The 12174-nt window shown below is 61.6% G+C and overlaps 1 protein-coding gene across 1 annotated transcript in view; it reads left to right on the top strand.

Moving 5' to 3' along the window:
* Nucleotides 1–1490: 1490 nt before the first annotated feature.
* The window catches only part of ST14 (ST14 transmembrane serine protease matriptase), a 31543-nt gene continuing 20859 nt past the window's right edge, over nucleotides 1491–12174 (top strand). Inside the window, exon 1 of the mRNA XM_075327418.1 lies at nucleotides 1491–2003. Within this exon, the coding sequence (XP_075183533.1) occupies nucleotides 1965–2003 (39 nt within the window). The 5' untranslated portion in view covers nucleotides 1491–1964. The remainder of the gene's footprint in view (nucleotides 2004–12174) is intronic.

Below are 12174 nucleotides of genomic sequence, written 5' to 3' on the forward strand. Positions count from 1 at the left end.
GAGAAGGAGGTGTAGACAGGAGGAGAGGGAGAGGAAAGAGAAGGAGGTGTAGACAGGAGGAGAGGGAGAGGAAAGAGGAGGAGGTGTAGATCGGAGGAGGAGGTGTAGATCGGAGGAGGAGGTGTAGACCGGAGGAGGAGGGGAGGAAAGAGGAGGAGGTGTAGACAAGAGGAGGAGGAGAGGAAAGAGGAGGAGGTGTAGACAGGAGGAGGAGGGGAGGAAAGAGGAGGAGGTGTAGACAGGAGGAGGAGGAGGGGAGGAAAGAGAAGGAGGTGTAGACAGGAGGAGAGGGAGAGGAAAGAGGAGGAGGTGTAGACAGGAGAGGAAAGAGGAGGAGCTGTAGACAGGAGAAGGAGAGGAAAGAGGAGGAGGTGTAGACAGGAGGAGGAGGAGAGGAAAGAGGAGGAGGTGGTGTAGATAGGAGGAGGAGGTGTAGACAGGAGGAGGAGGAGAGGAAAGAGGAGGAGGTGGTGTAGACAGGAGGAGGAGGAGAGGAAAGAGGAGGAGGGGTAGACAGGAGGAGGAAGAAAGGAAAGAGGAGGAGGTGTAGACAGGAGGAGGAAGAAAGGAAAGAGGAGGAGGTGTAGACAGGAGGAGGAAGAAAGGAAAGAGGAGGAGGTGTAGACAGGAGGAGGAGGAGAGGAAAGAGGAGGAGGTGTAGACAAGAGGAGGAGGAGAGGAAAGAGGAGGAGGTGTAGACAGGAGGAGGAGGGGAGGAAAGAGGAGGAGGTGTAGACAGGAGGAGGAGGAGGGGAGGAAAGAGGAGGAGGGGAGGAAAGAGGAGGAGGTGTAGACAGGAGGAGGAGGAGGGGAGGAAAGAGGAGGAGGTGTTGACAGGAGGAGGAGGAGGAGGAGAGGAAAGAGAAGGAGGTGTAGACAGGAGGAGAGGGAGAGGAAAGAGAAGGAGGTGTAGACAGGAGGAGAGGGAGAGGAAAGAGAAGGAGGTGTAGACAGGAGGAGGAGGAGAGGAAAGAGGAGGAGGGGTAGACAGGAGGAGGAGGAGGGGAGGAAAGAGGAGGAGGTGTAGACAGGAGGAGGAGGAGAGGAAAGAGAAGGAGGTGTAGACAGGAGGAGGAGGAGAGGAAAGAGGAGGAGGGGTAGACAGGAGGAGGAGGAGGGGAGGAAAGAGGAGGAGGTGTAGACAGGAGGAGGAGGGGAGGAAAGAGGAGGAGGTGTAGACAGGAGGAGGAGGAGGGGAGGAAAGAGGAGGAGGTGTAGACAGGAGGAGGAGGAGAGGAAAGAGAAGGAGGTGTAGACAGGAGGAGAGGGAGAGGAAAGAGAAGGAGGTGTAGACAGGAGGAGAGGGAGAGGAAAGAGAAGGAGGTGTAGACAGGAGGAGAGGGAGAGGAAAGAGGAGGAGGTGTAGACAGGAGGAGAGGGAGAGGAAAGAGGAGGAGGTGTAGACAGGAGGAGGAGGTGTAGACCGGAGGGAAGTGTAGACAGGTCTGTGCAGTTTCGCTCTTCCGTTTCTCTCACCTGGCGGATGGGCGGTTTTATTTATCACGTGACTTTTCTCTTTCGGGACACACCTGGGTAGTAGGCGGTGTGTAGTTGTCACGTGATTCCTCCCGGGCCCCAGGTCACACCTGGAGCCTCTACCTGAGAGCTGACACCGGACAGACGGGAGCGGCCCCAGAGCAGAGCAGAGCAGAGCAGAGCAGAGCAGAGCAGAGCAGACCAGACCGGACACCGGAGAGTCGGGAGCGGCCCCAGAGCGGACACCGGAGAGTCGGGAGCGGCCCCAGAGCGGACACCGGAGAGTCGGGAGCGGCCCCAGAGCGGACACCGGAGAGTCGGGAGCGGCCCCAGAGCGGACACCGGAGAGTCGGGAGCGGCCCCAGAGCGGACACCGGAGAGTCGGGAGCGGCCCCAGAGCGGACACCGGAGAGTCGGGAGCGGCCCCAGAGCGGACACCGGAGAGTAGGGAGCGGAAACCTTCGTCCCAGTTACGTGTCTCCGCCAACATGAAGGAGCCGGACATCAAATACAATCCCCGGCCGCAGGTAGGAGCCGTCATTACTATTCCCTCGTTCCTGTGATTGAGGGGAATCGGGGGAGCCGGGCTGCTGCCTGCCGGGGGGAGGTGAGGGGAGCCGGGCTGCTGCCTGCCGGGGGGAGGTGAGGGGAGCCGGGCTGCTGCCTGCCGGGGGGAGGTGAGGGGAGCCGGGCTGCTGCCTGCCGGGGGGAGGTGAGGGGAGCCGGGCTGCTGCCTGCCGGGGGGAGGTGAGGGGAGCCGGGCTGCTGCCTGCCGGGGGGAGGTGAGGGGAGCCGGGCTGCTGCCTGCCGGGGGGAGGTGAGGGGAGCCGGGCTGCTGCCTGCCGGGGGGAGGTGAGGGGAGCCGGGCTGCTGCCTGCCGGGGGGAGGTGAGGGGAGCCGGGCTGCTGCCTGCCGGGGGGAGGTGAGGGGAGCCGGGCTGCTGCCTGCCGGGGGGAGGTGAGGGGAGCCGGGCTGCTGCCTGCCGGGGGGAGGTGAGGGGAGCCGGGCTGCTGCCTGCCGGGGGGAGGTGAGGGGAGCCGGGCTGCTGCCTGCCGGGGGGAGGTGAGGGGAGCCGGGCTGCTGCCTGCCGGGGGGAGGTGAGGGGAGCCGGGCTGCTGCCTGCCGGGGGGAGGTGAGGGGAGCCGGGCTGCTGCCTGCCGGGGGGAGGTGAGGGGAGCCGGGCTGCTGCCTGCCGGGGGGAGGTGAGGGGAGCCGGGCTGCTGCCTGCCGGGGGGAGGTGAGGGGAGCCGGGCTGCTGCCTGCCGGGGGGAGGTGAGGGGAGCCGGGCTGCTGCCTGCCGGGGGGAGGTGAGGGGAGCCGGGCTGCTGCCTGCCGGGGGGAGGTGAGGGGAGCCGGGCTGCTGCCTGCCGGGGGGAGGTGAGGGGAGCCGGGCTGCTGCCTGCCGGGGGGGAGGTGAGGGGAGCCGGGCTGCTGCCTGCCGGGGGGAGGTGAGGGGAGCCGGGCTGCTGCCTGCCGGGGGGAGGTGAGGGGAGCCGGGCTGCTGCCTGCCGGGGGGGAGGTGAGGGGAGCCGGGCTGCTGCCTGCCGGGGGGAGGTGAGGGGAGCCGGGCTGCTGCCTGCCGGGGGGAGGTGAGGGGAGCCGGGCTGCTGCCTGCCGGGGGGAGCCGTGGGTTCATTTTTTTTTTTTTGTTGCATGTTTCCTGCCTTGTATACGCACCATGTTGTGTACTACTCTCTGTTGTCAGCCACTGTGGTATTTCCTCTGGGTGGAATTGTAGAGTGCTCACACATCCTCTCTGTCGTGGTCTCCAGAGTTAGGGGCAGGTGTATTCTGGTCTATCCATGCACTGCGTGGCGGACTAGTCCCAGCGCCTCTGTGGCTGCGCGTTGCGGTGTCTCGGCGCCTCTGTGGCTGCGCGTTGCGGTGTCTCGGCGCCTCTGTGGTTGCGCGTTGCGGTGTCTCGGCGCCTCTGTGGCTGCGCGTTGCGGTGTCTCGGCGCCTCTGTGGCTGCGCGTTGCGGTGTCTCGGCGCTGCCCGTCCTCACATGTCATATTCTGGTTTTATGGCGGCCGTTACCTGCAGGAAATTGGCTGCAGCCCCAGGAACAGCACTAGGTCTACAGAGCATCGCTCCCGCCACATCTGAGGGGAGCTTCTGCATGGAGACGGGAGGGTCAGATGGAAACCGATCCACGCAGCATCACTGCCCCCATCATCCCCCATCACACAACCAATCACAAGTCAGTACACCCCTCACACGTCTGGTTGGTCTTCTCCAGTGTCACTGCTGTCAGAGAATGGGGCCTTGATTGCAGCAGGATGTGTGAGTTGCCGGTGCCGGGCCAGTTACAGGTGGAGGCGGCACTGGCGCCGGTTCTCGGGTGCGGGGCCAGTTACAGGTGGAGGCGGCACTGGCGCCGGTTCTCGGGTGCGGGGCCAGTTACAGGTGGAGGCGGCACTGGCGCCGGTTCTCGGGTGTGGGGCCAGTTACAGGTGGAGGCGGCACTGGCGCCGGTTCTCGGGTGCGGGGCCAGTTACAGGTGGAGGCGGCACTGGCGCCGGTTCTCGGGTGTGGGGGCCAGTTACAGGTGGAGGCGGCACTGGCGCCGGTTCTCGGGTGCGGGGCCAGTTACAGGTGGAGGCGACACTGGCGCCGGTTCTCGGGTGCGGGGCCAGTTACAGGTGGAGGCGGCACTGGCGCCGGTTCTCGGGTGCGTGGCCAGTTACAGGTGGAGGCGGCACTGGCGCCGGTTCTCGGGTGCGGGGCCAGTTACAGGTGGAGGCGGCACTGGCGCCGGTTCTCGGGTGCGGGGCCAGTTACAGGTGGAGGCGACACTGGCGACGGTTCTCGGGTGCGGGGCCAGTTACAGGTGGAGGCGGCACTGGCGACGGTTCTCGGGTGCGGGGCCAGTTACAGGTGGAGGCGGCACTGGCGCCGGTTCTCGGGTGCGGGGCCAGTTACAGGTGGAGGCGGCACTGGCGCCGGTTCTCGGGTGCGGGGCCAGTTACAGGTGGAGGCGGCACTGGCGCCGGTTCTCGGGTGCGGGGCCAGTTACAGGTGGAGGCGGCACTGGCGCCGGTTCTCGGGTGCGGGGCCAGTTACAGGTGGAGGCGGCACTGGCGCCGGTTCTCGGGTGCGGGGCCAGTTACAGGTGGAGGCGGCACTGGCGCCGGTTCTCGGGTGCGGGGCCAGTTACAGGTGGAGGCGGCACTGGCGCCGGTTCTCGGGTGCGGGGCCAGTTACAGGTGGAGGCGGCACTGGCGCCGGTTCTCGGGTGCGGGGCCAGTTACAGGTGGAGGCGGCACTGGCGCCGGTTCTCGGGTGCGGGGCCAGTTACAGGTGGAGGCGGCACTGGCGCCGGTTCTCGGGTGCGGCGCGGTCATCTCCTGCTCCCGCTCTCCACGCTGCTGACAGCCTTTCATGTGTTATGGATACAATAACTGTAATTAATGATTATTCACTTTAGGTTGTAACAACTGCGGATTAATCAAACAGTGGCGTCATTAAAGAGGCGCGCAGCAGCCGAGAGCAATCTGCTGTGAGTGCACACTGCGCCGGGGACGATGGGAGCGAGGCCGGTGCGCCGGGGACGATGGGAGCGAGGCCGGGGACGATGGGAGCGAGGCCGGTGCGCCGGGGACGATGGGAGCGAGGCCGGTGCGCCGGGGACGATGGGAGCGAGGCCGGGGACGATGGGAGCGAGGCTGGTGCGCCGGGGACGATGGGAGCGAGGCCGGGGACGATGGGAGCGAGGCCGGGGACGATGGGAGCGAGGCCGGGGACGATGGGAGCGAGGCCGGGGACGATGGGAGCGAGGCCGGGGACGATGGGAGCGAGGCCGGGGACGATGGGAGCGAGGCCGGGGACGATGGGAGCGAGGCCGGGGACGATGGGAGCGAGGCTGGTGCGCCGGGGACGATGGGAGCGAGGCCGGGGACGATGGGAGCGAGGCCGGGGACGATGGGAGCGAGGCCGGGGACGATGGGAGCGAGGCCGGGGACGATGGGAGCGAGGCCGGGGACGATGGGAGCGAGGCCGGGGACGATGGGAGCGAGGCCGGGGACGATGGGAGCGAGGCCGGGGACGATGGGAGCGAGGCCGGGGACGATGGGAGCGAGGCCGGGGACGATGGGAGCGAGGCCGGGGACGATGGGAGCGAGGCCGGGGGCGATGGGAGCGAGGCCGGGGGCGATGGGAGCGAGGCCGGGGACGATGGGAGCGAGGCCGGTGCGCCGGGGATGAGTGACTGCAGATGTGTGGAGGGTCAGATGCTGAGCTCTGACAATGCGGAGCGTGGCTGTGCCCGGCAATGGTCCCGCTGCTGTGGTCCCGGCGCTGTGCTCTCAGTCGCTCTTGTCTGTGGTTTTTGGAGGAGAAACGCATATTGAGATCGCGGTTTACAACACAAGTGCCAAATGAAAGCTGTGACCTGATTGGTTGAGAGGAGCCGCAATCTTTGGCAACAAAACGGCCCCGAAATCCTACAGCCCCAACACTCCCTTCTATCCGGCCGCTCTGCTCATCCTGCAGCGTCCCTGACTGGATCCCTAACGCTCAGTGTCAGTGGTTTCTGGCGTCCCCTGCGGGATCTCTCTTGCGCCGTGTCCACAGTTTCTGGCGTCCCCTGCGGGATCTCTCCTGCGCCGTGTCCACAGTTTCTGGCGTCCCCTGCGGGATCTCTCCTGCGCCGTGTCCACAGTTTCTGGCGTCCCCTGCGGGATCTCTCCTGCGCCGTGTCCACAGTTTCTGGCGTCCCCTGCGGGATCTCTCCTGCGCCGTGTCCACAGTTTCTGGCGTCCCCTGCGGGATCTCTCCTGCGCCGTGTCCACAGTTTCTGGCGTCCCCTGCGGGATCTCTCCTGCGCCGTGTCCACAGTTTATGGCGTCCCCTGCGGGATCTCTCCTGCGCCCATGTCTTCACACTAACTTTGGTTAACCCCTTGAAGATCCAGTTTTGTTTTGTTTGTTTTTTAATTTGGTGGGCTCACGGTGACGCCGGACGTCCTGCCTGTGCCCCCGCGGTCAGCTGTGTGACGCCGTCCTGCCTGTGCCCCCGCGGTCAGCTGTGTGACGCCGTCCTGCCTGTGCCCCCGCGGTCAGCTGTGTGACGCCGTCCTGCCTGTGCCCCCGCGGTCAGCTGTGTGACGCCGGCCGTCCTGCCTGTGCCCCCGCGGTCAGCTGTGTGACGCCCCGGTGCTGTGGTGCTATGTGCCTGGCAGACATGGTGCGGATATTGGCCCCTCGCTGCCATGTCCTTATAGACCGGGCCCCTTCCTCTATAGAGCGCTGCTGTCACCTGTGACCCGGGAACTGAGGGTTAAACACCAGATGGCCTTTTACCTGTGCAAGGCAGGAAGGGGTTAAATGATCTCTCTCGTCAGTGAATAGAAACCCTTCTTATTAACCATTGAGACGCCATCCTGCCCTCACAGCTGCAGGGCTCGTTACAGTGTATCAGATCCACTCATTGACAATCGGTGATCTCGGGAGCCACGGTGTGAATTCCCGGTGATGCCTCGTGCCGTGACCCCCCGCTGTGTGACCGGAGCTGGACGGATGATGGGGGTGGTAGTGACGTATGCCGCCTGCAGCACATCAGTCACTGCCCCTCGCCGCTCACATTCCTGGCGGGGCCGGGCTGAGAAGCTGCTCGACCAGTTCTTCTCTAGGTGACTTGTAATGTCCTTCATGTACGGCGGAAACCGAAACCAAGGAGCGAGGCCGAAAGTCCCGGCAGGCCCCGTCCCCACAGTCCTCACAGTCCTCACAGCGCGGAGGAAAGGGGCGTCTACTGTAACGACTAAACTACGCGGGGGTCTACCAGCATGTAAAAGAGCTCCCACTAGTGGTGACTGCAGGCAGGATGTTATCATGTATCTCTGTATACAGGGAGCTCCCCCTAGTGGTGACTGCAGGCAGGATCTTATCATGTATCTCTGTATACAGGGAGCTCCCCCTAGTGGTGGCTGCAGACAGGATGTTATCATGTATCTCTGTATACAGGGAGCTCCCCCTAGTGGTGGCTGCAGACAGGATCTTATCATGTATCTCTGTATACAGGGAGCTTCCCCTAGTGGTAGCTGCAGACAGGATCTTATCATGTATATCTGTATACAGGGAGCTCCCCCTAGTGGTAGCTGCAGACAGGACCTTATCATGTATCTCTGTATACAGGGAGCTCCCCCTAGTGGTGACTGCAGGCAGGATCTTATCATGTATCTCTGTATACAGGGAGCTCCCCCTAGTGGTGGCTGCAGATAGGATCTTATCATGTATCTCTGTATACAGGGAGCTCCCCCTAGTGGTGGCTGCAGACAGGATCTTATCATGTATCTCTGTATACAGGGAGCTCCCCATAGTGGTGACTGCAGGCAGGATCTTATCATGTATCTCTGTATACAGGGAGCTCCCCCTAGTGGAGGCTGCAGACAGGATGTTATCATGTATCTCTGTATACAGGGAGCTCCCCCTAGTGGTGGCTGCAGGCAGGATCTTATCATGTATCTCTGTATACAGGGAGCTCCCCCTAGTGGTGACTGCAGGCAGGATCTTATCATGTATCTCTGTATACAGGGAGCTCCCCCTAGTGGTGGCTGCAGACAGGATGTTATCATGTATCTCTGTATACAGGGAGCTCCCCCTAGTGGTGGCTGCAGACAGGATCTTATCATGTATCTCTGTATACAGGGAGCTTCCCCTAGTGGTAGCTGCAGACAGGATCTTATCATGTATATCTGTATACAGGGAGCTCCCCCTAGTGGTAGCTGCAGACAGGACCTTATCATGTATCTCTGTATACAGGGAGCTCCCCCTAGTGGTGACTGCAGGCAGGATCCTATCATGTATCTCTGTATACAGGGAGCTCCCCCTAGTGGTGGCTGCAGATAGGATCTTATCATGTATCTCTGTATACAGGGAGCTCCCCCTAGTGGTGGCTGCAGACAGGATCTTATCATGTATCTCTGTATACAGGGAGCTCCCCCTAGTGGTAGCTGCAGACAGGACCTTATCATGTATCTCTGTATACAGGGAGCTCCCCCTAGTGGTGACTGCAGGCAGGATCTTATCATGTATCTCTGTATACAGGGAGCTCCCCCTAGTGGTGACTGCAGACAGGATCTTATCATGTATCTCTGTATACAGGGAGCTCCCCCTAGTGGTGGCTGCAGACAGGATGTTATCATGTATCTCTGTATACAGGGAGCTCCCCCTAGTGGTGACTGTAGACAGGATGTTATCATGTATCTCTGTATACAGGGAGCTCCCCCTAGTGGTGGCTGCAGACAGGATCTTATCATGTATCTCTGTATACAGGGAGCTTCCCCTAGTGGTGGCTGCAGACAGGATCTTATCATGTATCTCTGTATACAGGGAGCTCCCCCTAGTGGTGGCTGCAGACAGGATCTTATCATGTATCTCTGTATACAGGGAGCTCCCCCTAGTGGTGGCTGCAGACAGGATCTTATCATGTATCTCTGTATACAGGGAGCTCCCCCTAGTGGTGGCTGCAGACAGGATCTTATCATGTATCTCTGTATACAGGGAGCTCCCCCTAGTGGTGGCTGCAGACAGGATCTTATCATGTATCTCTGTATACAGGGAGCTCCCCCTAGTGGTGACTGCAGACAGGATCTTATCATGCCTCTCTGTATACAGGGAGCTCCCCCTAGTGGTGGCTGCAGACAGGATGTTATCATGTATCTCTGTATACAGGGAGCTCCCCCTAGTGGTGGCTGCAGACAGGATCTTATCATGTATCTCTGTATACAGGGAGCTCCCCCTAGTGGTGACTGCAGGCAGGATCTTATCATGTATCTCTGTATACAGGGAGCTCCCCCTAGTGGTGGCTGCAGACAGGATCTTATCATGTATCTCTGTATACAGGGAGCTTCCCCTAGTGGTGACTGCAGGCAGGATCTTATCATGTATCTCTGTATACAGGGAGCTCCCCCTAGTGGTGGCTGCAGACAGGATCTTATCATGTATCTCTGTATACAGGGAGCTCCCCCTAGTGGTGGCTGCAGACAGGATCTTATCATGTATCTCTGTATACAGGGTGCTCCCTCTTGTGCTGAATGCAGACAGTTCCGTTAGATCTGTCCATGCAGTAGTTTCCCCTCAGCTCAGTGGTGATTTTCTGGTAATTCCCCCTTATTCTGGGGGTGTTTCTTTGCAACCTCTGGGTGAGTTTCAACACAGCTCAGTGGTGATTTTTTTTTTTTTTTCTGGGTGTTCCCCCTTGCTGGGGGTGTTTCCCCTCGGCGGCCTCCCCCTTGCTCTGGGGCGGTCTCCCCCTTGCTCTTGGGGGTGTTTTTCCCCTCGGCGGTCTCTCCCTTGCTCTTGGGGGTGTTTTTCCCCTCGGCGGCCTCCCCCTTGCTCTGGGGCGGTCTCCCCCTTGCTCTTGGGGGTGTTTTTCCCCTCGGCGGTCTCTCCCTTGCTCTTGGGGGTGTTTTTCCCCTCGGCGGCCTCCCCCTTGCTCTGGGGCGGCCTCCCCCTTGCTCTTGGGGGTTTTTTCCCCTCGGCGGTCTCCCCCTTGCTCTTGGGGGTGTTTTTTTTCCCCTCGGCGGTCTCCCCCTTGCTCTTGGGGGTGTTTTTCCCCTCGGCGGTCTCCCCCTTGCTCTTGGGGGTGTTTTTTTTTTCCCCTCGGCGGTCTCCCCCTTGCTCTTGGGGGTGTTTTTCCCCTCGGCGGTCTCTCCCTTGCTCTTGGGGGTGTTTTTCCCCTCGGCGGCCTCCCCCTTGCTCTGGGGCGGCCTCCCCCTTGCTCTTGGGGGTGTTTTTCCCCTCGGCGGCCTCCCCCTTGCTCTGGGGCGGCCTCCCCCTTGCTCTTGGGGGTGTTTTTCCCCTCGGCGGTCTCCCCCTTGCTCTGGGGTGGCCTCCCCCTTGCTCTTGGGGGTGTTTTCCCCTCGGCGGTCTCCCCCGGGCTCCTGGGGCTGGTCTCGCCCCTGGCTCCTGGGGCTGGTCTCGCCCCGGGCTCCTGGGGCTGGTCTCGCCCCGGGCTCCTGGGGCTGGTCTCGCCCCGGGCTCCTGGGGCTGGTCTCGCCCCGGGCTCCTGGGGCTGGTCTCGCCCCGGGCTCCTGGGGCTGGTCTCGCCCCGGGCTCCTGGGGCTGGTCTCGCCCCTGGCTCCTGGGGCTGGTCTCGCCCCGGGCTCCTGGGGCTGGTCTCGCCCCGGGCTCCTGGGGCTGGTCTCGCCCCGGGCTCCTGGGGCTGGTCTCGCCCCGGGCTCCTGGGGCTGGTCTCGCCCCGGGCTCCTGGGGCTGGTCTCGCCCCGGGCTCCTGGGGCTGGTCTCGCCCCGGGCTCCTGGGGCTGGTCTCGCCCCGGGCTCCTGGGGCTGGTCTCGCCCCGGGCTCCTGGGGCTGGTCTCGCCCCGGGCTCCTGGGGCTGGTCTCGCCCCGGGCTCCTGGGGCTGGTCTCGCCCCGGGCTCCTGGGGCTGGTCTCGCCCCGGGCTCCTGGGGCTGGTCTCGCCCCGGGCTCCTGGGGCTGGTCTCGCCCCGGGCTCCTGGGGCTGGTCTCGCCCCGGGCTCCTGGGGCTGGTCTCGCCCCGGGCTCCTGGGGCTGGTCTCGCCCCGCTTCGGCGGGGGTTTTGGCACTACCTCTGATACCTGTGCTGCTTCCTTCTTTCACATTTGCCCTGCAGATGATGTGTCGGTTTCTTGTGAGTCACTTGTCCTGACGTGACTCTGTTCTGTGACGTCGCCCTCTGTGTCCGCGTCCTCCGCCGCTGCCCCGGCTCTGGTATACCGAGAACAAGAGCTGCCATTGCTTCCCACAATAGACAAATCAAGAAAAGTATTGACACCCCCCCCCCTCACCTGCAGATTATATCTAGATCTGCTCTGTGTGAAGAAGCGGGGGTGCCCGGGGCTTTAACCCTTTATCAGCGCCTCTCTAGCTGGAGAGTGCATCATCCGCACTGCTGACCGCCAGGGTTACTCTGAGAATGGAGCTGCATATATCTGTGGAACGTGGTGTATACAGTCTCTGTACACAGGACCAGCGAGAACAGCTCATGCAATGTGCACATTGTAGATTCAGACTAAAGGCAGCAAACCATGAAAGAAAGGAACAGATCTGGAAACAAGAAGGAAAGAAACCACATCGTGTTACTCCTCCTATTCCTCCTGATGCCGCCCTGACAGCAGCCGTATCCACAAACTGCAGCCAAAACTGCAGCCAAAACTGCAGCGTGTTACCGAGCGCCTGGAAATGGAAAACAAACCCTGGTAATGATGGGGCGTTTTTGATGCGATTTTGTTAATGTGTTTTTTAAAGGAGAAACAAAATATTATAGGACAGGATAACTGGTAGAAATAACAGAATAGCTGAGTAGAGGATAGCGCGCCGGGACAGCTGTTCAGGATAGCGCGCCGGGACAGCTGTTCAGGATAGCGCGCCGGGACAGCTGTTCTTCGTGGTTTTTTTTTTTTTTGTTTTTTATTTGACTTATTTTGTAAAAGAAAAAAAAATGACATGAGGGGGGGGCCCATTTTTCTAAAACTAGCCAAGGTGTAGCAGACAACTGGGGGCTGATATTATTAGGGTGGGAAGGGCCATCGCTATTTGACCCCCTCCAGCATAACAGTAGCAGCCCACAGCCACCCCAGAAGTGGCGCATCCATACGATGCAATAGACCCCGCTCTTTCCATTGCCCTGGTGTGATGGCAATCTGGGTAATGAGGAGTTAATTAAAGCCCACAGCTGTCACTAAGTCGTAGATTAGTGATGGCACCCATCACT

The sequence above is a fragment of the Anomaloglossus baeobatrachus genome, chromosome 11 (assembly GCF_048569485.1).
Source record: "Anomaloglossus baeobatrachus isolate aAnoBae1 chromosome 11, aAnoBae1.hap1, whole genome shotgun sequence".
Classification (NCBI taxonomy): Eukaryota; Metazoa; Chordata; class Amphibia; order Anura; family Aromobatidae; genus Anomaloglossus; species Anomaloglossus baeobatrachus.